This window comes from Bufo gargarizans, chromosome 4, assembly GCF_014858855.1.
Source record: "Bufo gargarizans isolate SCDJY-AF-19 chromosome 4, ASM1485885v1, whole genome shotgun sequence".
NCBI lineage: Eukaryota > Metazoa > Chordata > Amphibia > Anura > Bufonidae > Bufo > Bufo gargarizans.
Window position 1 is genome coordinate 210,271,307 of NC_058083.1, and position 21,590 is coordinate 210,292,896.

The following is a 21,590-nucleotide window of genomic DNA, read 5'->3' on the forward strand; positions in this document are numbered from 1 at the left end:
TAATATCCATATGGGCACATCTCTATGGTAGAGATGCTCATACACAGGAACCTAGAAAACCCTGGTGGCCCTCAGATGCCCTAATGGTAATGACAGGGCAGAGACTACCCGCTCTTTCCCTGGTGAAGGAGCCAGTGTCTCGCTGAGGCCTAGTAGATAAAAAAGGTGGGGGGAATACAAAATACAACAAACGGAACACTTAACTTCTGAGGCTGATGGATGATGGATGACTAGGACTTCAACTAGAACCACACTCCAGTTCTTCCAAAAACCAAATGAAGCTATCCAGAGCAAGGAGTGATGGGTAAAGTCAGACTAAATAGGGGGAGGTAAAGGTCACATGATCCACACCTGAACAGGAGGTGTGGACATACAAGCAACACACAGACAAAGTGAAACCAAAAGAGGCTGTCAGATCACTAATGTGCAGATAATATTTCAGACCTTCTAAAACCTGTCACCGGTGTGACAGTAGTGTTATGACATCACACCCCTTATCAATGTACACGCCTATCTGACAGTGATTGGAAGGTTCCAAACTAGGAAGGTGTGCTTATCTGATAAGTTTTTAGTTAAGAAACCACATACAAGAGAAAGAAAAAGGAGGAAGAGAAGAAAAAGAACAAAGAAAGAAAGGGAGATTCCAGGAAAAGATCTTGATTATTGGAAAAACTCTTGAGACCAGACTTCCCCGAGACTCTGCACATCACTTGACCCTTGGGTAATGTATATTTTGCTTCATGTAGTATTGGTATAGATTAATTGGCTTGATACTTTGTCAAACCCCACTTATTGCGGACGGATAGTGTTAGTACCACATCAGTATCAGCGGATTCAGTGAAGATGCATATCACTGAATATAAGATCTGATATCGCTAGCAAGAGAGCTCCTCTGTTGGGTATCTTTATATTCCCTAGTTTTATATCAAGCCGATAATTTATAAGTTTCATTTCAATACTACTTATACAATCTGAGATTGGTAACCGTTTAGGGCAGAACAAGGGCTTGTATCTTTCATTTTCTTTAGTGCGTTTCTGTGCATTGTCAATTGATATATATCTCATAATTTTAAGCAGCACTGCATTGTTGTACCGGTTGAATAATAGATTGTGTGACGCTGGTCTTGGTGCTAAATTTGTGTTCCACTGGCACCATCTTGTGGCAGATTTTGGGTACTACAGTTTTCTTCTATCATTTTTTTTAATACTCATTGTTATTGATTGTATTTTAAATTATTATATAATCATTTATACTTTTGCATAGACGCTTGTACCCTGTTTTACTGATTTCACAAAATAATTAGGTTCTCGTTCAAACTCTTGGAGGTGTACAGTCTTGGCCAAAAGTTTTGAGAATGACACAAATATTAGTTTTCGCAAAGTTTTCTGCTAAACTGCTTTAGATCTTTGTTTCAGTTGTTTCTGTGATGTAGTGAAATATAGTTACACGCACTTCATACGTTTCAAAGGCTTTTATCGACAATTACATGACAGTTATGCAAAGAGTCAGTATTTTCAGTGTTGGCCCTTCTTTTTCAGGACCTCTGCAATTCGACTGGGCATGCTCTCAATCAACTTCTGGGCCAATTCCTGACTGATAGCAACCCATTCTTTCATAATCACTTCTTGGAGTTTGTCAGAATTAGTGGGTTTTTGTTTGTCCACCCGCCTCTTGAGGATTGACCACAAGTTCTCAATGGGATTAAGATCTGGGGAGTTTCCAGGCCATGGACCCAAAATGTCAATGTTTTGGTCCCCGAGGCACTTAGTTATCACTTTTGCCTTATGGCACGGTGCTCTATCGTGCTGGAAAATGCATTGTTCTTCACCAAACTGTTGTTGGATTGTTGGAAGAAGTTGCTGTTGGAGAGTGTTTCGGTACCATTCTTTATTCATGGCTGTGTTTTGGGGCAAAATTGTGAGTGAGCCCACTCCCTTGGATGAGAAGCAACCCCACACATGAATGGTCTCAGAATGCTTTACTGTTGGCATGACACAGGACTGATGGTAGCGCTCACCTTTTCTTCGCCGGACAAGCCTTTTTCCTGATGCCCCAAACAATCGGAAAGAGGCTTCATCGGAGAATATGACTTTTTCCCAGTCCTCAGCAGTCCATTCACCATATTTTCTGCAGAAGATCAATCTGTCCCTGATGTTTTATTTGGAGAGAAGTCTTCGCCTCATTGTGCATGCAAATGCGCTCACACCTGCCTGCTGCCATTCCTGAGCAAGATCTGCACTGGTGGCACTCCGATCAGGAAGCTGAATCCTTTTTAAGAGACGATCCTGGTGCTTGCTGGACTTTCTTGGACGCCCTGAAGCCTTCGTAACAAGAATTGAACCACTTTCCTTAAAGTTATTAATGATCCTATAAATTGTTGATTGAGGTACAATCTTAGTAGCCACAATATCCTTGCCTGTGAAGCCATTTTTATGTAACGCAATGATGGCTGTACGCATTTCTTTGCAGGTCACCATGGTTAACAATGGAAGAACAATGATTTCAAGCATCACCCTCCGTTTAACAGGTCAAGTCTGCCATTTTAACCCAATCAGCCTGACATAATGATCTCCAGCCTTGTGCTCATCAACATTCTCACCTGAGTTAACAAGACAATTACTGAAATGATCTCAGCAGGTTGTCATGGAACCATGAACCAGACGTACAACAAGAGATAAGTGGAAAATAAGAAGGTTTTATTGAAGAGCAAGCCGTAAGCAAAGTCCGAACGGATGGCTAAACCGAAGCAGGGTCTTGCGGAGACAGAGGTCAGGAACCAGAAGGGTAGTCAGACGAAGCCAGGAACAGGAACCAACGGGGTAGTCAGACGAAGCCGGAATCAGGAACCAACGGGGTAGTCAGACGAAGCCGGAATCAGGAACCAACGGGGTAGTCAGACGAGGCCAGGATCAGGAACCAGAAGCAGCAGCAGTCTTGGAAGCATGTGAACACAGGAGGACCAAGCAAGGAACTGAAGCCACAGACCTCCTATATATATGAGCTGGGCATCCAGCTCCTCCCAGTGGGAAGGAGGAGCCGCAGGGTGGGAGGCTACAAGAAAACCCAGAAACCAAGATGGCCGCCAGCACATGTCAAACGAAGGGAACAGCAAGGAGGTAAGACCATGACAGTACCTCCCCCTCAAGGGCCCCTCCTCCGCGGAGTAAGGAACGGTTTCTGAGGGAAGCGTGCGTGGAAGGCTCGGAGCAAGACAGGAGCATGGACATCTGCGGAGGGAACCCAGGAACGCTCCTCTGGACCATAACCACGCCAATGGACCAAAAACTGCACCCGACCGCGGACCAGGCGTGAGTCCAGGATATTGCTCACCTCATACTCCTCACGATTGCCCACTTGGACCGGACGAGGCCGAGGAATCGAGGAAGTGAAACGATTACACACCAGTGGCTTCAACAGGGAGACATGAAACACGTTGGAGATCCGCATGCCAGGAGGAAGCGCAAGGGCATAGGCTACCGGGTTTACCCTGCGAAGCACTCGGAAGGGACCAACAAAGCGAGGCGCCAGCTTGGGAGTGGGCACTCGAAGGTTGAGGTTGCGGGTGGACAACCATACGCGGTCTCCGACCTGGTAGGAAGGAGCGGGCGCTCGTCTGCGATCAGCCTGGAGTTTCTGGCGCTGCGCAGAGACCTCAAGGGACCTCTGGATCTGTACCCAAGAAGCACGTAGGACGGAAAGGTGATCCTCCACAGCCGGAATATCCTGGGGAGAGAATACCTCCGGTAACACGGCAGGTTGGAACCCATAATTGGCCATGAAGGGAGACGTCCCAGAGGAAGAGTTCACCGCCGTGTTCCTGGCAAACTCAGCCCAAGGCAGGAGGTCAACCCAATTGTCTTGGTGATCGGAGACATAGCAACGAAGGAATTGCTCCAAGGCCTGATTGGATCGTTCTGCGGCCCCATTGGACTGAGGGTGGTAGGCCGAGGAGAAAGAGAGATGAATCCCCAACTGGGAGCAAAAGGCGCGCCAGAACCTGGACACAAACTGACTCCCCCGATCCGACACAATCTCCTTGGGCAAACCGTGCAACCGGAAGACCTCCCTGGCAAAAATCGAGGCCAACTCTTGTGCAGAGGGTAACTTCTTGAGAGGAACACAGTGGCACATTTTGGAAAACCGATCCACAATCATGAGAATGACCGTATGGCCTCGGGATGCAGGGAGGTCCACAATGAAATCCATCCCCAGGTGTGACCATGGACGCTCCCCGGTGGCTATGGGTTGCAAAAGGCCCAACGGAAGGTGCCGAGGGGACTTACTCTGGGCACAAACGGAGCATGCCGCTACATATGCGGCGATGTCGGAACGTAGAGAAGGCCACCAGAACAGACGTGAGACCGCCCAGGACAGCTGATTCTTTCCAGGGTGCCCCGCGGCCTTGGAGTTATGGTAGGTTCGCAACAACCGAGTGCGCAACTCCTCAGGCACAAAACATCTGCCGTTGGGTCTCCCAGAGGGAGCACCAGATTGAGCCGCCAAAATCTGCTCACCCAGAGGAGAAGTCAGGCTGGTGCGAATAGCGGCCAGGATCTGATTCGGGGGTATGACCGTAGTCGGAATCGACTCCTCCCCGGACAGCTCGGAGTACTGCCGTGATAAGGCATCCGCTCTGATGTTCTTGGAGCCGGGTAGGTAGGAGACCACGTAATTAAAACGTGACAAGAACAGAGCCCATCTGGCCTGACGTGGTGTCAATCTCTTGGCCTCAGAGAGGTAGGTCAGATTCTTGTGGTCCGTCAGGATGAGAACCGGAACCACCGAGCCCTCGAGCAAGTGCCTCCATTCTTTAAGGGCCTGCACGATGGCCAATAACTCCCTGTCACCAATCTGATAGTTGCACTCCGCGGAAGACAGTTTCCGGGAGTAAAACCCACAAGGAAGCAGAGGACCCTCTGGTGTTCTACGCTGAGACAGGAGGGCGCCTACTCCCGTCTCAGACGCGTCCACCTCGAGGACAAAAGGCAACCCAGGGTTGGGATGCGACAGAATCGGAGCCGACACAAAGGCGGACTTTAGAGCCTCAAAAGCTCGGATGGCCTCGAGCGGCCAGACCTGAGGATTACTGCCCTTCCTGGTCAGATCCGTGAGAGGCTTGGCTAGCATGGAAAAGTCCCTGATGAACTTCCGATAATAATTGGCGAAGCCCAAAAAGCGCTGCAGGGCACGAAGCCCACTGGGCTGGGGCCACTGTAAGACAGCCGAAACCTTCTCAGGATCCATGGAGAACCCCTCAGCGGAAATGATGTAACCTAAGAAGGTTACCTGGGATCGGTGAAATTCGCATTTCTCAAGCTTACCGAACAGCTTGTTCTCTCGTAAGCGTTGCAACACTCGTCTGACATCCAGAATGTGGGCCTCCATGGATGCAGAATATACCAAGATGTCATCCAAATAGACCACCACACACTGCTGCAACAGGTCACGGAAAACATCGTTGATGAATTCCTGGAAGACTGCGGGCGCATTGCACAACCCAAAGGGCATAACCAAGGATTCATAATGACCGGTCCTGGTGTTAAACGCGGTCTTCCACTCATCGCCCGCCTTGATCCTTACCAGGTTATATGCCGCCCTCAGGTCGAGTTTGGTAAAGACCGTGGCCCCTTTGAGGCGATCGAACAGCTCGGAAATCAAGGGTATCGGGTAAGCGTTCTTGATCGTGATGCGATTGAGACCCCTGTAATCGATGCAAGGCCTCAACTCGCCGCCCTTCTTTTTCACAAAGAAAAATCCAGCCCCTGCCGGGGACGAGGATTTGCGAATGTGTCCGCGTGAAAGCGCCTCCCTCACGTACTCCTCCATGGCCTCATTCTCCGCTACCGACAGTGGATAGACTTTGCCACGAGGAGGAACGGCACCGGATTGTAACTCTATGGCACAATCGTATGGGCGGTGCGGAGGTAGGGCAACCGCGCGCACCTTATCGAATACATCCCGGTACTCTTCGTATTCAGGAGGCAACAGAGAGTCCGAGGAAGTACACAGCAACTTGACAGGCCCATGGATGCAACTAGCCCCACACTGCGGTGACCACGAGAGGATCTCGACCGATCTCCAATCGAAAGTCGGATTATGCTTCTGGAGCCAGGGGTACCCCAAGACCACCGAGTAGTGTGGAGACGAAATAACCTGGAGACAGACCGACTCTCTGTGAACGGCACCAATGGCTATCCCCACTGGAAGGGTCTCATGAGTCACGTGTGGCGGCAGAAGGGGTCTGCCGTCTATCGCCTCAAGAGCCAGTGGGGAACCTCGAGGCTGCAGAGGAATGGAATTGGCGGCAACGAACACTCTATCAATGAACAAACCACCAGCACCAGAGTCCACCAACGCCTGGGTCGTCACCGAGCCCCCGACCCAGGAGAGGACAACCGTGATCAGTGGTTTGTCAACACGGGAAACCGGGGACGAGGAGACTCCACCCAAGATCTGCCCCCGACAGGACCTCAGGTGCGAGCGTTCTCCCGGACGGTTCGGACATGCCAACCGAAAATGCCCACCGAGACCACAGTACATGCATCGGCCCTCGCGTCTCCGGAGTACCCTCTCCCCCTCAGACAGGCGAGCAAACCCCCGCTGCATGGGTTCACCCCCAGACAAGTCATCCCCAGGAGGCGTGGGAGGAGAGGGAGGCACGGGTGGGACAGCAAACGTAGGCGCCAATCTGTTAGGAGACCTCCGCAGGCTCTCCTTAAAGGAAGGTCTCTCCCTGAGTCTGGTGTCAATCAAAATCAGGAAAGAAATAAGAGACTCGAGCTCCACTGGTAGGTCCTTAGCTGCAACCTCATCCTTCAAGGCATCCGAGAGACCATGAGAGAAAGCAGCGACCAGAGCCTCATTATTCCAGCCCACCTCTGCTGCCAGGGTACGAAACTCAATGGCGTATTCAGCTACGGATCGTGAACCCTGTCTGATGGACATAAGGAGCTTCGCAGCAGAGGCAGCACGAGCCGGCACATCGAATACCTTCCGAAGAGAAGCAACAAAACCGGAAAACTCGGCAACCACCGGATTGTTGTTCTCCCATAAAGGGCTGGCCCAGGCCAAGGCCTTGTCCGAGAGCAGCGAGATCAAGAAGCCCACCCTTGATCTCTCAGTAGGAAAGGCATGTGGCAGCAACTCGAAGTAAATGCCCACCTGGTTAAGGAAACCTCGGCACTGAGTTGGCTCTCCCCCAAAGCGCTGTGGAAGGGGGGCAGAACCGGTCATACCCTGAAACACCACAGGCGCAGCAACAGGTGTCAGGGTAGACTCTGGCGCAACAACCGGAGCGGCAGTAGGAGCGGGCCCAGGAGCGACAACCGACCCATCGGCAACGGAAGCTAAATGAGCCGTGCGTTCAAGCAGGGTTTGCAACGCCACAGCGAACCGACCCAACAGGTGATCCTGCTGATCAAGTCTGGCAACCAGCGTAGGTAGCGAGGGTGGCCCTGTACCGTCAGAATTCATGGCTTGGTCCTAATGTCATGGAACCATGAACCAGACGTACAACAAGAGATAAGTGGAAAATAAGAAGGTTTTATTGAAGAGCAAGCCGTAAGCAAAGTCCGAACGGATGGCTAAACCGAAGCAGGGTCTTGCGGAGACAGAGGTCAGGAACCAGAAGGGTAGTCAGACGAAGCCAGGAACAGGAACCAACGGGGTAGTCAGACGAAGCCGGAATCAGGAACCAACGGGGTAGTCAGACGAAGCCGGAATCAGGAACCAACGGGGTAGTCAGACGAGGCCAGGATCAGGAACCAGAAGCAGCAGCAGTCTTGGAAGCATGTGAACACAGGAGGACCAAGCAAGGAACTGAAGCCACAGACCTCCTATATATATGAGCTGGGCATCCAGCTCCTCCCAGTGGGAAGGAGGAGCCGCAGGGTGGGAGGCTACAAGAAAACCCAGAAACCAAGATGGCCGCCAGCACATGTCAAACGAAGGGAACAGCAAGGAGGTAAGACCATGACACAGGTCCTTTAATGACAGCAATGAAATGCAGTGGAAAGTTTTTTTTTGGGATTAAGTTAATTTTCATGGCAAAGAAGGACTATGCTATTCATCTGATCACTCTTCATAACAATCTGGAGTATATGCAAATTACTATTATAAAAACTTAAGCAGCAACTTTTCCAATTTCCAATATTTATGTAATTCTCAAAACTTTTGGCCACGACTGTATATATGTCCACCTTGCAGATCAATATCATTTCTATAATTTTTCATCTGCATTTGCTTTATATACCCGACATCATATCAACATGCTTATTCGTCACATATAATGCCCTCGCATATAATGTTTTACAGGGTCAGCTCACCTGCAGGTCCTCGCATATAATGTTTTACAGGGGCATCTTACCTGCAGGCCCTCGCCTACACTATTTTACAGGGTCAGCTCACTTTCTGATGACGACAGCAAAGTCTTGCCTGTTGGTACTCTGGCACACATGGCTGACTTCATGTTATGCTGCCTTTCCCATGACCCGCGCGTTATACGCATTTTAAACAACACGGATTACTGGTTGTTCACCCTACTCGACCCCCGCTACAAAGAGACCTTCTTATCTCTCATTCCTCTGGTGGAGAGGACAAGCAAAACGGTGCAATACCAGTAGGATCTTGTTGAACAATTGCTCCAAAGTTGATAGGACAGACATCCAAATGGATTGTTGCTGTCACATTGACATGTGATCACTTAGAAGTTATCTAGAGTCAACAAACCGGCAGCAGGCCCTCACCTACAAGTCCTGTCTGAGTAGCAAAGAGTCTGGTCAACAGAATCCCCACCATGATGGCACACTGGGTGAACGTTGTGGAGGTAGGGAGCAAGTTGGCTGCTGGCACCAGAATTGCCCTCCAATAGATCCTCTTTAATGGAAAGTGTACTCATTACAATAACAGGACCTCTTAAGAGTGCTGTATTGTTATTTATCATCACTACCTCCCCGAGTTGGGAATGGGTAATTTCCACATGCCTGCTGCCTTTCTTGGATGCTTGTGCTTTAAAAACTTTACCCACCATCTCTGGATGGTTCACAAAAATGGGGCAAAGTAACAACAGCCAATCAGATTTCGGCCATTAACCTCTCTTGAATGTGTTAGCCATTTCTCAGGCTCCCTCTCTGGCATCGAAGCCTGATTCATCGTGATCACCATGGTAGGCGCAGAAAAGAACATTGAAATTTGATAGGGTAGACATTGAAATGGATCGTCGCAGTCACGGGGACGTGCAATCGCCTTTAAACCGCCCTCTTCTTGCATGCGCTGTTGGATTGGTACCCGCAACTGTTTCTCTGTGAGTGGAAATTCCTCTGCCAGTGCCCACAAAAGCAGAATGCAGCATTTCTCGAAGCAAGGCCTGGAAGTGCTGTATTCTGTCAGCCCTCTGTGATGCTTGTAACATGTCCGCCATTTTGTGTTTGACTAGAACAGTTCAGAAGGCAAGGTGTAGGGTAAAAAATATACATAAACCTCTCAGATGTATGTATACTAATGCCAGAAGCCTGACTAATAAAACTGGGGAACTGGAATTAGTATTGTGTGAGGAGGACTATGACATAGTGGGAATAACGGAAACATGGCTGGATGATAGCTATGACTGGGCAGTTAATGTACAAGGTGACAGTCTGTTTAGAAAGGATCGTCAAAACCGGAGAGGGGGAGGGGTCTGCCTTTATGTAAGGTCCTGACTAAAGCTCACACTCTGGGAAGATATAAATGAAGGACATGAACATGTGGAGTCACTGTGGGTCGAAATATATGGAGCTAAAAACAATAATAAATTACTAATACGAGTTATTATAAACCACCTAATATACCAGAGTCCACAGAAAATCTACTACTAAACGAGATATACAAGGCAGTAAATCATAATCAGGTGGTTATTATGGGGGACTTCAACTACCCAGATATAGACTGGGAAACTGAAATCTGTACATCCCATAAAGGAAAAAGGTTCTTGGCAATAACCAAAGACAATTACCTCTCCCAACTGGTTCAGGACCCGACTAGAGGGGCGGCCATACTGGACTTAGTATTAACCAATAGGCCTGACCGAACAACAGATGTGCAAGTTAGGGGACACCTGGGAAATAGTGACCATTAAGTGATAACCTTCCAATTATCATTCAAAAGAGCGTTTCTACAGATAGGAACAAAAATACCAAACTTTAAAAAAGCAAAGTATAGCCAACTAAGAGAGGCCATAGGCCTAACTAACTGAGACAAAGTCCTCAAAAATAAAAATACAGCCACAAAATGGGATATCCTTAAAAGCATCCTAAAATCTCAATGTGAGAAGTACATACCATATGGAAATAAAAGGTTAAGGAACAAAAAGAAACCAATGTGGATAAATAGAACTGTAAAAAAAGCTATAAATGACAAAAAGAAATGATATAAATCACTAAAACTAGGAAGCATTGAAAAACTGTAAGGAAAAAAATAGAACACGTAAAAAACAAATAAAAGCGGCCAAACTAGAGACCGAGAGATTAATTGCCAAAGAGTAAAAATAACCCTAAAATGTTCTTCAATTATATAAATGTTAAAAAGTATAAATCTAAAGGTGTCGGACCTTTAAAGAGTAATGAGGGGGGAGTCGCAGAGAGCAAGGAGGAGAAAGCAAAGCTGTCAAATATTTTTTTCTCTCCAATGTATTCACTGAGGAAAATAAACCGTCAAATGAAATGCTGAATGTAAAAATAAATTCCTCATTAAAAGTGTCCTGTCTGACCCAGGAAGAAGTACAACAGCGACTTAAAAAGATTCAAATCGACAAATCGCCAGGACCGGATGGCATATACCCCCGTATCCTAAGGGAATTAAGTAATGTGATAGCCAGTCCCTTATTTCTGATATTTGCGGACTCTTTACTGACAGGGAATGTTCCACAGGATTGGCGCATAGCAAATGTGGTGCCAATATTCAAAAAGGGTCCAAAAACAGAGCCTGGAAACTATAAGCCAGTAAGTTTAACATCTGTTGTGGGTAAACTGTTTGAAGGATTTTCTAAGAGATGCTATCTTAGAGCATCTCAATGGAAATAAGCAAATAATGCCATATCAGCATGGCTTCATGAGGGATCGGTCATGCCAAACTAATCCAATCAGTTTCTATGAGGAGGTAAGTTCTAGACTTGACAGCGGCGTATCATAGGATGTCGTATATCTGGACTTCTCCAAAGCATTTGATGCTGTACCACATAAAAGGTTAGTATATAAAATGAGAATGCTTGGACTGGGAGACTCCTGTTGACTTATCTCAGATGGAGTAGCCCCCCTGGAAATTCATCCAGCATTGCGACTTCCTCATCTTCCTGCTCCTGTTCCTCAAAGGCTTGATCAATGACACGATGCAGTGCACACTCCAGAAAGAAGGCATAAGGTACAATGTCACTGATTGCGCCCTGGCTGCGACTGACCAGTTTGGTGATCTTATTAAAATGGCTGCAGACATCTGCATGCGTCGCGCATGAGCAGCCACTGGCTCGGTGAAAAAAAAAAACAAGCTCCCCAGAACCTGTCCTGCCACAGAGTTCGTACAGTTAGTCATTAACTACACGTTTCTGCTGGAGCAGCCTATCAAGCATGTACAAGGTGGAGTTCCATTGCTTTGGGCAGTCACAAATCAGATGACTGATGGGCAGGTTTTGTCACTGCTGAACATCAGCAAGGCGAGCCATGGCCTTGTAAGATCTAAAATGGCCAGAGATTTCCCTGGCCTGCGGCAAGACGTCCTGGACGTATTTGGCAATTAATTGCTGCACGACTAAGTTCAGGACGTGTGCCATGCATGGCACGTGTGTCATTTTGTCCTGTTTGAGCGCGCTCAGCAGATTGGCACCGTTGTCTCAAACCACTTTACCAACTGTCAAATTGAGCTGGGTTAGCCACTGATCGGCCTGTGACCGCAAAGCTGAAAGGAGTGCAGGACCGGTGTGGCTCTTGGCTTCCAGGCACAACAGCTGCAGCACAGCATGGCAACATCTAACCTGGCACGTCTAATAGTTTCTAGGGAGCTTGGGGGGCGCAGCGGAAGAGGTGGTACCAGTGGAAAAAAAAGAGTCAGCCGAGAAGGAGACGGAGGTTGAAGTAGGAGGAGGTGAAGAAGAGGCAGGCCTGCATGCAATCCGTGGCGATAACACCAAATCCACACGGGTGCCACAGGTTGCATGCTTGACGGCCGTCAGAAGGTTCACCCATTAGGCAGTAAAAGTTATGTACCTTCCCTGCCTGTGTTTCCTAGACCACGTGTTTATGGTCAGATGTATCTTGGCACCGACTCTGTGTGCCAGAGATACATTCACTTGCTGCTGAACATGGCCATATAGTTCCGTGATGCCCTTCTAGGAGAAATATTTCCTTCCGGGGACCTTCCATTGCGGTATGCAGATGGCCATAAAATTTTCTAAAGGCCTACGAGTCCACCAGTTTATATGGCAGTAGTTGGCGGGCTAGCAGTTCCGTCAGTCGTTGGGCAAGAGGTTTATCCGGCGTCATCATCTTTTTTCGCTCGGACAGTTGGGCCACGGAAGCCTGTTTTTTTCCAGATGAACGCGACGACTGCACGGTGGAATGTGGAGTGGAGGACAAATGGTAGAAGAGAGGAGAAGGAGAATAAGCAGGACGTTCAGCGCCGGGAGTGTGGCTTTGTGGGTTCTGACAATGTTGCTCCCACTGGGCTCGGTGATGGGAGGCCAGTTGCCTTCTTAAGGAGGTCCTCCCTAGGTGAGTGTTGGGCTTACCGTGACTTATGCATTGACAGCACAGTCTGCAGGTGGCAACACTATTGTCAGCATCGGACACGTTAAAAAAATGGCCACACTGCGGAGCCATGTGCTGGCATCCTGGGAGCGTCAGATGTGACTGTGCATGGTGGATGGCTCATTCCAGATACATTAGCAGTCTGCTTTTTGCCTCCTGTGCACTGTAAGTTCTGCCTGCTTCTCCTCCTTCTTCTCCCTTTCTGCTGCTCCGTCTCTCCCTCTGAACTCCCCTCCTCTTCCTTTCTTGTGGGAACCCACATGACGTTCATTGACACGTCATCATCATCACCACTGACATTAGAGATCTCTGAGTAGGCAGCAACAGCGGGGACCACCCTCCTTCTGCTCATTTGCGGACTGTCATCAGACTGCTTGGTGGCGACTGTTGATACCTCCTCTTCCTGATACGATGCCAAGAATGGCTGCTCATCGGTAAGGTCTTGTACCATGGTGGTGGTGGTAGTGTCTTTGGTGGTGCACACAGCACAGAGTGAAGAGGGTCCAAATAGAGAGGTGCGTCCTTTTGACGTAATTGCACGCACCTTCTGCAACTTCCCACTTAAGCTCTGGCCTGTGCACTTGCCCGACCCCTACCACCCCTGCGGAATGGCCTGTCAATTCCTCTGCCTGTCATTTTCAAGATGACCCAGTGACAAAAGTCCCTAAAGAAGAGCAGTATTTGTGGAAGACGGTATATCACACCCCTGCCTCAATCACTTTTTTGGGAGGGGCAACTGGTATATCACACCTGTAGAAATGATTTGTTACAATAGCGTTTGTTACTCTGTGTAGCTGCGGTAACGCAGCAAAACCACAAACAAATGCTTCACTACCTAAATGCACTATATAAAAAGTATATTATTGGTATATCACACCCCTGCTTCAATCAGTTTTTTTGGGGGGCAACTAGTATATTACACCAGTAGAAATTATTTGTTCCAATAGCGTTTGCCACTCTGTGTATCTGCAGTATCACAGCAGGACCGCACACAACTGCTACACAATACAAATGCACTATAATATACTTTCTATGTTAGAAAGTATATTATAAGTATGTATATTAAACCCCTCAGTAAGTCCCACCTATCGATAGCACACTATACCAGTCCTTAAAAGAACTTTTGTGGCCCTATTAGCTAACGTTTGGTGTCCCTAACAGTTTGTCCCTGCTCCTCACAGAAACCTCTCCCTACACTGCACTGACTGAATGTAAAATGGCGGCCAGATCGGGTTTATTTATAAGGTAGGGTGTGTGTCCATGTGCTGAAACTTCTCAATTGGCTGTCCTGTACCACCTGATGGATGTTTCATGGGTCAAAGTTCTTCACAATGTATGACATCGCCATATGTTCGCCTGTTTGGCGAACCGCGAACTAGCAAAGTTCAGCGCTAAACGACCGCCAGGCGAACCGCAAGGCCATCTGTATTCAAGAGGGACCTGGATGCATTTCTGGAGTGCAATAATATTTCAGGTTTTACATAATACCATTTTTTAATATGTTGTTGATTCAGTTAGTTATTCTGAATGCCTGATTAGAGTCGGAAAGGAATTTTCCCCCTAAAATTAAGAAAATTGGCTTCCACCTCGTTTTTTTGTCTTTCCTCTGGACCAATGTGCAGGATAACATGCTAAACTGGATGGACAGATGTCTTTCTTCAGCCTTGCAAGCTATGTTATTATGTATGCCTTTATTATGTAACTTACCCAACCTGTTCCACCAAACATCTTTATATCCAATGGATCTCCCTGTAACTTCCCATCCAATGTGATAAGTGAGTGACAACTTGTCATTGCTTGAAGTATTGGGCACCAACAAAGATTATTAGATGGCTTGAAAAATATTATATCCTGAAAACTAAAAATATATGATGGACATTACACTGATTGCAAATTGCAAACATGGGCAGCACGAAATCCTATTAGGCTCCCTGGTTTTACTCTGTAACATTGTGATATTTCAGAGGAAACTGTTTAAAAACAAGCAATGAACAGGCAGAAGAGTCCTGAAGCAGCTCCCCTCAGTCTTTTCCTTTCTTGATTTGGCTAGATTGGCAAGTCTCTCCCCATATGCAATAAGGGAGAGATCTGTATTACGCTGAGATGGGTGGGAAGAAGCTGGTAGGAGGCCACCACAATTACTCTATGTCTTTTTCCCATCTTGTTTTAAAACTATGTTTTTTTTCAGAAATGCTGGATCATTTCAGAGTACACAGCTCTTTTTAAGACAGCCTGTCAGGATTTCATTCTGCCTATGGATTGGTCAGTATTACTTTTCTGACAGGTTCACTTTAAATATAGATTATTTTTTGATTTATCAACAGTGGACAATTTGAAGTTTGTCTGCAAATGTGTCTTACGTAAAGGTAACTGTGCGTCAAATTTATGAAAGTGGCACATAACAATTTAGAAATTAAACACAGGTAAAACTATCACAAGCTGGCTTATTTTCACCTCCTATAGCTACAGCAGGACTGGATTGGAGTGCAGCTGAGATAATAAGTTATTCTAAAATAAAGACAAAAAAAGTTCAATAAATCAAGGCCTAAATTTTTAATTTTGTACATTAAAAGTAAAATTTGTGTGGGTGGGTTAACCTCCAACTGTCACAATATAATTAGAAAACTTTTTTATTGTAGATTTTTAACATATTTCTGAAGTAATATTGCGCACAACTCTGGGGACACAATTGTATTTTTAACAGCTTAGTGACATAACTAATTTTAGCGTTAAAGGGAACCTGTCACCTGGATTTTGGGTATAGAGCTGAGGACATGGGTTGCTACAGTTAGGTCCATAAATATTGGGACATCGACACAATTCTAACATTTTTGGCTCTATGCACCACCACAATGAATTTGAAATGAAACGAATAAGATGTGCTTTAACTGCAGACTGTCAGCTTTAATTTGAGGGTATTTACATCCAAATCAGGTGAACAGTGTAGGAATTACAACAGTTTGCATATGTGCCTCCCACTTGTTAAGGGACCAAAAGTAATTGGACAATTGGCTTCTCGGCTGTTCCATGGCCAGGTGTGTGTTATTCCATCATTATCCCAAATACAATGATCAGATAAAAGGTTCAGAGTTCATTTCAAGTGTGCTATTTGCATTTACAATCTGTTGCTCTCAACTCTCAAATAGAGATCCAAAGAGCTGTCACTATCAGTAAAGCAAGCCATCATTAGGCTGAAAAAAAAAAAAAAAAACCCATCAGAGAGATAGCAAAAACATTATTCATGGCCAAAACAGCTATTTGGAATATTGTTAAAAAGAAGGAACGCACCGGTGACCTCAGCAACACCAAAAGACCCGGAAGACCAAGGAAAACCATTGTGGGGAATGATCGAAGAATTCTTTCCCTGGTGAAGAAAACACCCTTCACAACAGTTGGCCAGATCAAGAACACTCTCCAGGAGGTAGGTGTATGTGTGTCAAAGTCAACAATCAAGAGAAGACTTCACCAGAGTGAATACAGAGGGTTCACCACAAGATGTAAACCATTGGTGAGCCTCAAAAACAGGAAGACAAGATTAGGGTCTGCCAAACAACATCTAAAAAAGCCTTCACAGTTCCGAAACAACATCCTATGGACAGATAACACCAAGATCAACTTGTACAAGAGTAATGGGAAGAGAAGAGTATGGAGAAGGAAAGGAACTGCTCATGATCCTAAGCATACCACCTCATCAGTGAAGCATGGTGGTGGTAGTGTCATGGGGTGGGCATGTATGGCTGCCAATAGAACCGTTTCTCTTGTATTTATTGATGATGTGAATGCTTCAGAACTCATTAGATGGCTCTTAACAGTGCAGATGGACAATGACCCAAAGCATACTGCAAAAGCAACCAAAAAGTTTTTTAAGGGAAAGAAGTGGAATGTTATGCAATGGCCAAGTCACTTACCTGACCTGAATCCGATTGAGCATGCATTTCACTTGCTGAAGACAAAACTGAAGGGAAAATGCCCCAAGAACAAGCAGGAACTGAAGACAGTTGCAGTAGGGGCCTGGCAGAGCATCACCAGGGATGAAACCCAGCGTCTGGTGATGTCTATGCGTTCCAGACTTCAGGCTGTAATTGACTGTAAAGGATTTGCAACTGAGTATTAAAAAGTGAAAGTTTGATTTATGATTATTATGTCCCATTACCTTTGGTCCATTAACAAGTGGGAGGCACATATGCAAACTGTTGTAATTCCTACACCGTTCACCTGATTTGGATGTAAATACCCTCAAATTAAAGCTGACAGTCTACAGTTAAAGCACATCTTGTTCGTTTCATTTCCAATCCATTGTGGTGGTGTATAGAGCAAAAATGTTAGAATTGTGTCAATGTCCCAATATATATGGACCTGACTGTAGATGGCTGCTAGCACATCCACAATATCCAGTCCCCATAGCTCTGTGTGCTTTTATTGTGTAAAAAAAACACGATTTGATACATATGCAAATTAACCTGAGATGAGTCAGAGCTTGAAAATATGACTCTTCTCTAGTCACACAAGTAAGATATGACTCTTTTATGTTAATTTGCATATGTATCAAATCACAGTTTTTTTTTTACACAATAAAAGCACACAGAGCTATGGGGACTGGATATTGTGGATGTGCTAGTGGCCATATAGCTCTCTCTTTTGTATCTACACAGAACGCTCAGCGCTCTATTTATGTGCTCACTGTTCATATCACAGTTAGCTGCCTTTGAGTTGTGTGAAGCCTGTCTATAATCCACTCTTCACTTATTATAATATCAGTACATTAATAGTGGAGCGGCGCTCTAGCTGGCTAAAAATGACGGCGCTCTACAAAAATAAGTAACACGTGTCAATCAAGAGACATTCATTGGTCATAGTGGCCATTTGTAAATAATAAAATGTAGGAGTCTCAACACGTGTTAGTGGGTCCAATGTAAATTAAGTGAGAGTGGCCATATAGCAACCCATGCCCTCAGCTCTATACCCAAAATTCCGGTGGCAGGTTCCCTTTAAGGACCAGCAACAATTACCCCACCCAGCTCCCATGTTCCAGCAGTCATCATTTTTTTATTCTTTATTCTAACAATTTTTCTTGATTTTGTGGGATTATTTGTTTATTTTTTAGGAACCATTTTAGGGTACTTATAGGGGGTCATTTATTAAACTAGTATAAAGTAGAACTGGCTTAGTTGCTCATAGCAACCAGATAGCTTCTTTCATTTTCCAAAGGAACCATCGAAAATGAAAGAAGGAATCTGATTGGTTGCTACAGGCAACTAAGTCAGTTCTACTTTTCACCAGTTTGATACATGACCCCCTATAAGTACCCTAAAATGGTTTCTAAAAAATATACAATCCGGCGCTCCAGCTGCTGTGAAACTACAGCTTCCAGTCTGCACACATACTTGGACGTTCTAGTAACTCCAATATAAGTGAAAGGAGGATTCTGGGAGTTGTAGTTTCAGAACAGCTGGAGTGCTGGAAGCTGATCATCCCTGCCATAGTGTATTAAATAACTTTTATTAATTTCTTTTAGGGGAAACATACATTCCACAAAATAATTTTGAAATGTTTTTATTTATGGTGTTCACTGGTATAATTAACATTATAACTCTACCAGTACATATATGATAATAACAATATTACTTATACGTATATATTTTTGTATATATTTTTGTCTTTCCTCTTTCAGGCTGTTGGCTCCCCAACTACCCCCCTAGACTGAAGAGGGAAGACTGCTTTACCTGCTCATATATCTTTGGATTGGTAGAAGCTAGACAAATGGGTCTTGATTGATAGCTGGCACTCATGTAAGACCAAAATCACAGAAATACCTCGACGATTTCACTGTTACAAATTGGTTTGGCAGTGAATGCAACTGAAGGTGAAAGTAAAAGTAGGTTTTACTGCTTTTAATCCTGATATAGTTACTAACAACTATATCTCCTGTTGTGATTCTGGTCTTTTTTGAAAACTCGGAATTAGAAATGATCGAACCTGGTGAGATTTGGTTCAGTTCCAAGTCACCAAATTTGTAAAAAAAAAGTTTGGTTCAGGTTTTTTTATTATTATTTTTTTTTTTCTTACAAATGTTTGCTTTTTCTCTCCAAGCTCCCCCCTCCCTAAGCTCTTGAATACAACAGTGACTTGTTGGGACCAGGAGTCCACAAATTAAGCCTTGATGGGGTAAGAATGCCTTCTTATATGACACGCACAAGCATGAGCCTAGAAAAGTTCAGTAGCAGTACAATGTGGATGTGAAAAGAATAGGGTATTATAGGCAAGTGGCCACAATAATGATGGCAGCAGAGGTAGCTTAGCATGGAACATATAAGGCAGTAGATCTGCTGTCTAAAGCTGTTCATGGTGGTGGTAGTAGTAGTAGTAGTAATAGTAATGAATGCATTGCTTTAATAATGGTGGCAGTGGGAGATTAGCAGTGAGGAGCTGCAGAGGTCGTGGCAGCAGCCATATGGTACATGGTAGCAGACACGCAGCAGAAGTGGCATGATGGTGCCAGTGGCATGATAGAGGCAGCAGCAGCTGTACCGAACATGATATTAGGCAGGCAGGCAGATAGCAACAGTGATGGGGCACTGTCAGCAAGGACAGATGTATTCATTGGCCTCAGCCAGAGGAGTGTGAAAGTCCTCCCAAATCCAGGCTTGGTTCATTCTGACAATTTTATATTTTGGACACTGGCGGAGGTAGGGCCAGTGCTACCATAAGGCAGACCAAGCAGCTGCCTTAGGGCGCACCCTAGGGGAGGGCGGAAAAATTTAAAAACATTTTTTTATATCACTTACTTGTGAGTTGTGCCGCCAGCCCAGCAACACGGTCATGTGGTCATGCCAGGGGTGGTGTGACTGAGGAGTGGCGCAGCGGCAGCAGGGACTGGAGCTGACTGTGTCTCTGGGGAAGGGGCCATGGGGGGGGACTGAAATGTGACACAATAGGGGGTAATGATGTGATTATGATGTGACACGAAGGTGGTGATGTGACATGGTTTGGAGGAGGAGAAATGTGACATGGATGGAGGGGGAAAAATGTGACATTGAGGGGGAGAAATGTGACATGGAGGGCTGATGTGACATAGGCAATTTGACATGGGGGAAAAATGTGACATTGAGGCCATGAGGGGGAGAAGTGTGACATTGAGGAGGTGAAATGTGATAATTTGTGATATGGAGGGGGAGAAATCTGACATGGGGGAGAAATCTGACATGGGGTGATGTGACAGAGGGGATTATGTAAAAAGGAGGGGGAGAAATGTGACATGGAGGGGGGAAATGTGACATGGATGGCTGATGTGACATAGGGGGGTAATTTGACATGGAGGGGGAGAAATGTAACATGGGGGGCTGATGGATAACATGGGGGCATAATGGCTTACATGGGGGGTTGATGGATGGGGGCTGATGGCTGACATGGGGGGCTGATGTCTGACATGGGGGGCTGATCTGAGGCATTGGGGGTCTGATTTGAGGTCTGATTAACATTGGGGGTTTGATTGCTGGTCTGACCTGAGGTGTAATTGAAAATATTTCTTTCTTATTATCCTCCTCTAAACCTAGGTGCGTCTTAGAGGGCGAAAAATACGATTGTCTGAAGCAGAGAGAAGATACCAGGACCACACAGAGGAGAAGCCACCTGCTGCAGACGGCACCAGAGCCAGGTGAGCTGCGAGGTGGGGGGGCACCAAAATTTAACTTCATTTGTGTAGGCAAAAATCCTTGCACCGGCCCTGGGCGGAGGACAACTTGGTCTGTTTGGATGTCAACACTGCGATGCTGAGAACTCCTTCCGAGGTGACACTGGAGGCTGGGCAAGAAAGAAGACAGAGCATACTGCACTAGTTCTGGCCACTGTTGTAATCTGCCTGCCCACAAGTCCATGAGGTCAGAGAACAGAATATGCACTGGAGACAAGACAGAGTCTAGATAGGCCTGAACTTGGGCACTGAGGCAGGAGGTTTCCCCTTGCCAATTTGCCTCAGCCTGGTGTGTCATGTAAAAAAAAAATGCTCCATCGTGTGGAGGTGACTGAACTGCCTGCTGATGCTGCTAATGCTGCTTGTGGCAGTGGGAGGCGGGTGACCTCAGTGGGGGGCAGAGAGGGGACTCCCTTACAGACACATTGACAGCAGTTTTCTGCTTTCCAAAATGTGCAGTGAACACAGTGGGAGAAAAAACATTCCCCCATTTAACTTTGATTACCAGGGTCTAAAAGCATGATTATCCAGTAATCATCATACTCCTTGATGTCAATGATAAGCCTGCATAAGCAAGCAAGCATGCAGGTCGCCATTCTAGTCAGCATGCCCAAGAAGCCTGTTCTTTCCAACTCCGCCCCCCACTGAGACGATTGGGTGTCATGGGCCATGTCACCGTCCTCATCATCGTCATCATCATCCACTTCTGATTCTTTGTCCAGTAACGGCTCATCCTCCTCCACAATAGGAGTGTCTCCTTGTGGGTCCCTAGCAGCTACAGGCCAGACAGTAAGCTACATTAGCTGTATCTTCTTCCGGCATTGTAACCTGCTGCATGAGGCTGGGTTCACACGGGCGTGACGGATTTGTTTAGAATGCGTCTCGGGTGCATTGCGGCAAACCCGCGCGAGTAGGTACGCAATTTCAGTCAGTTTTGACTGCGATTGCGTTCAGTTGTTCAGTTTTTATCGCGCGGGTGCAATGCGTTTTGCACACGCGTGATAAAAAACCGAATGTGGTACCCAGACCTGAACCTCTTCACTGAAGTTCAGGTTTGGGTTAGGTGGTGTGTATAACATGGTTATAAGGGAAAATAATAGAATTCTTTCATACAGAATGCTTAGTTACA

The 21,590-nt window shown here is 46.1% G+C and overlaps 1 protein-coding gene across 2 annotated transcripts in view; it reads right to left on the reverse strand.

Annotated features, from left to right (window-relative positions):
* LOC122933689 (probable cation-transporting ATPase 13A4) overlaps positions 1-21,590 on the reverse strand; it is a 322,029-nt gene that overhangs the window by 123,347 nt on the left and 177,092 nt on the right. For both annotated transcript variants that reach the window (XM_044288647.1, XM_044288646.1), the window contains exon 14: positions 14,479-14,629. In XM_044288647.1, the coding sequence (XP_044144582.1) occupies positions 14,479-14,629 (151 nt within the window). The remainder of the gene's footprint in view (positions 1-14,478; positions 14,630-21,590) is intronic.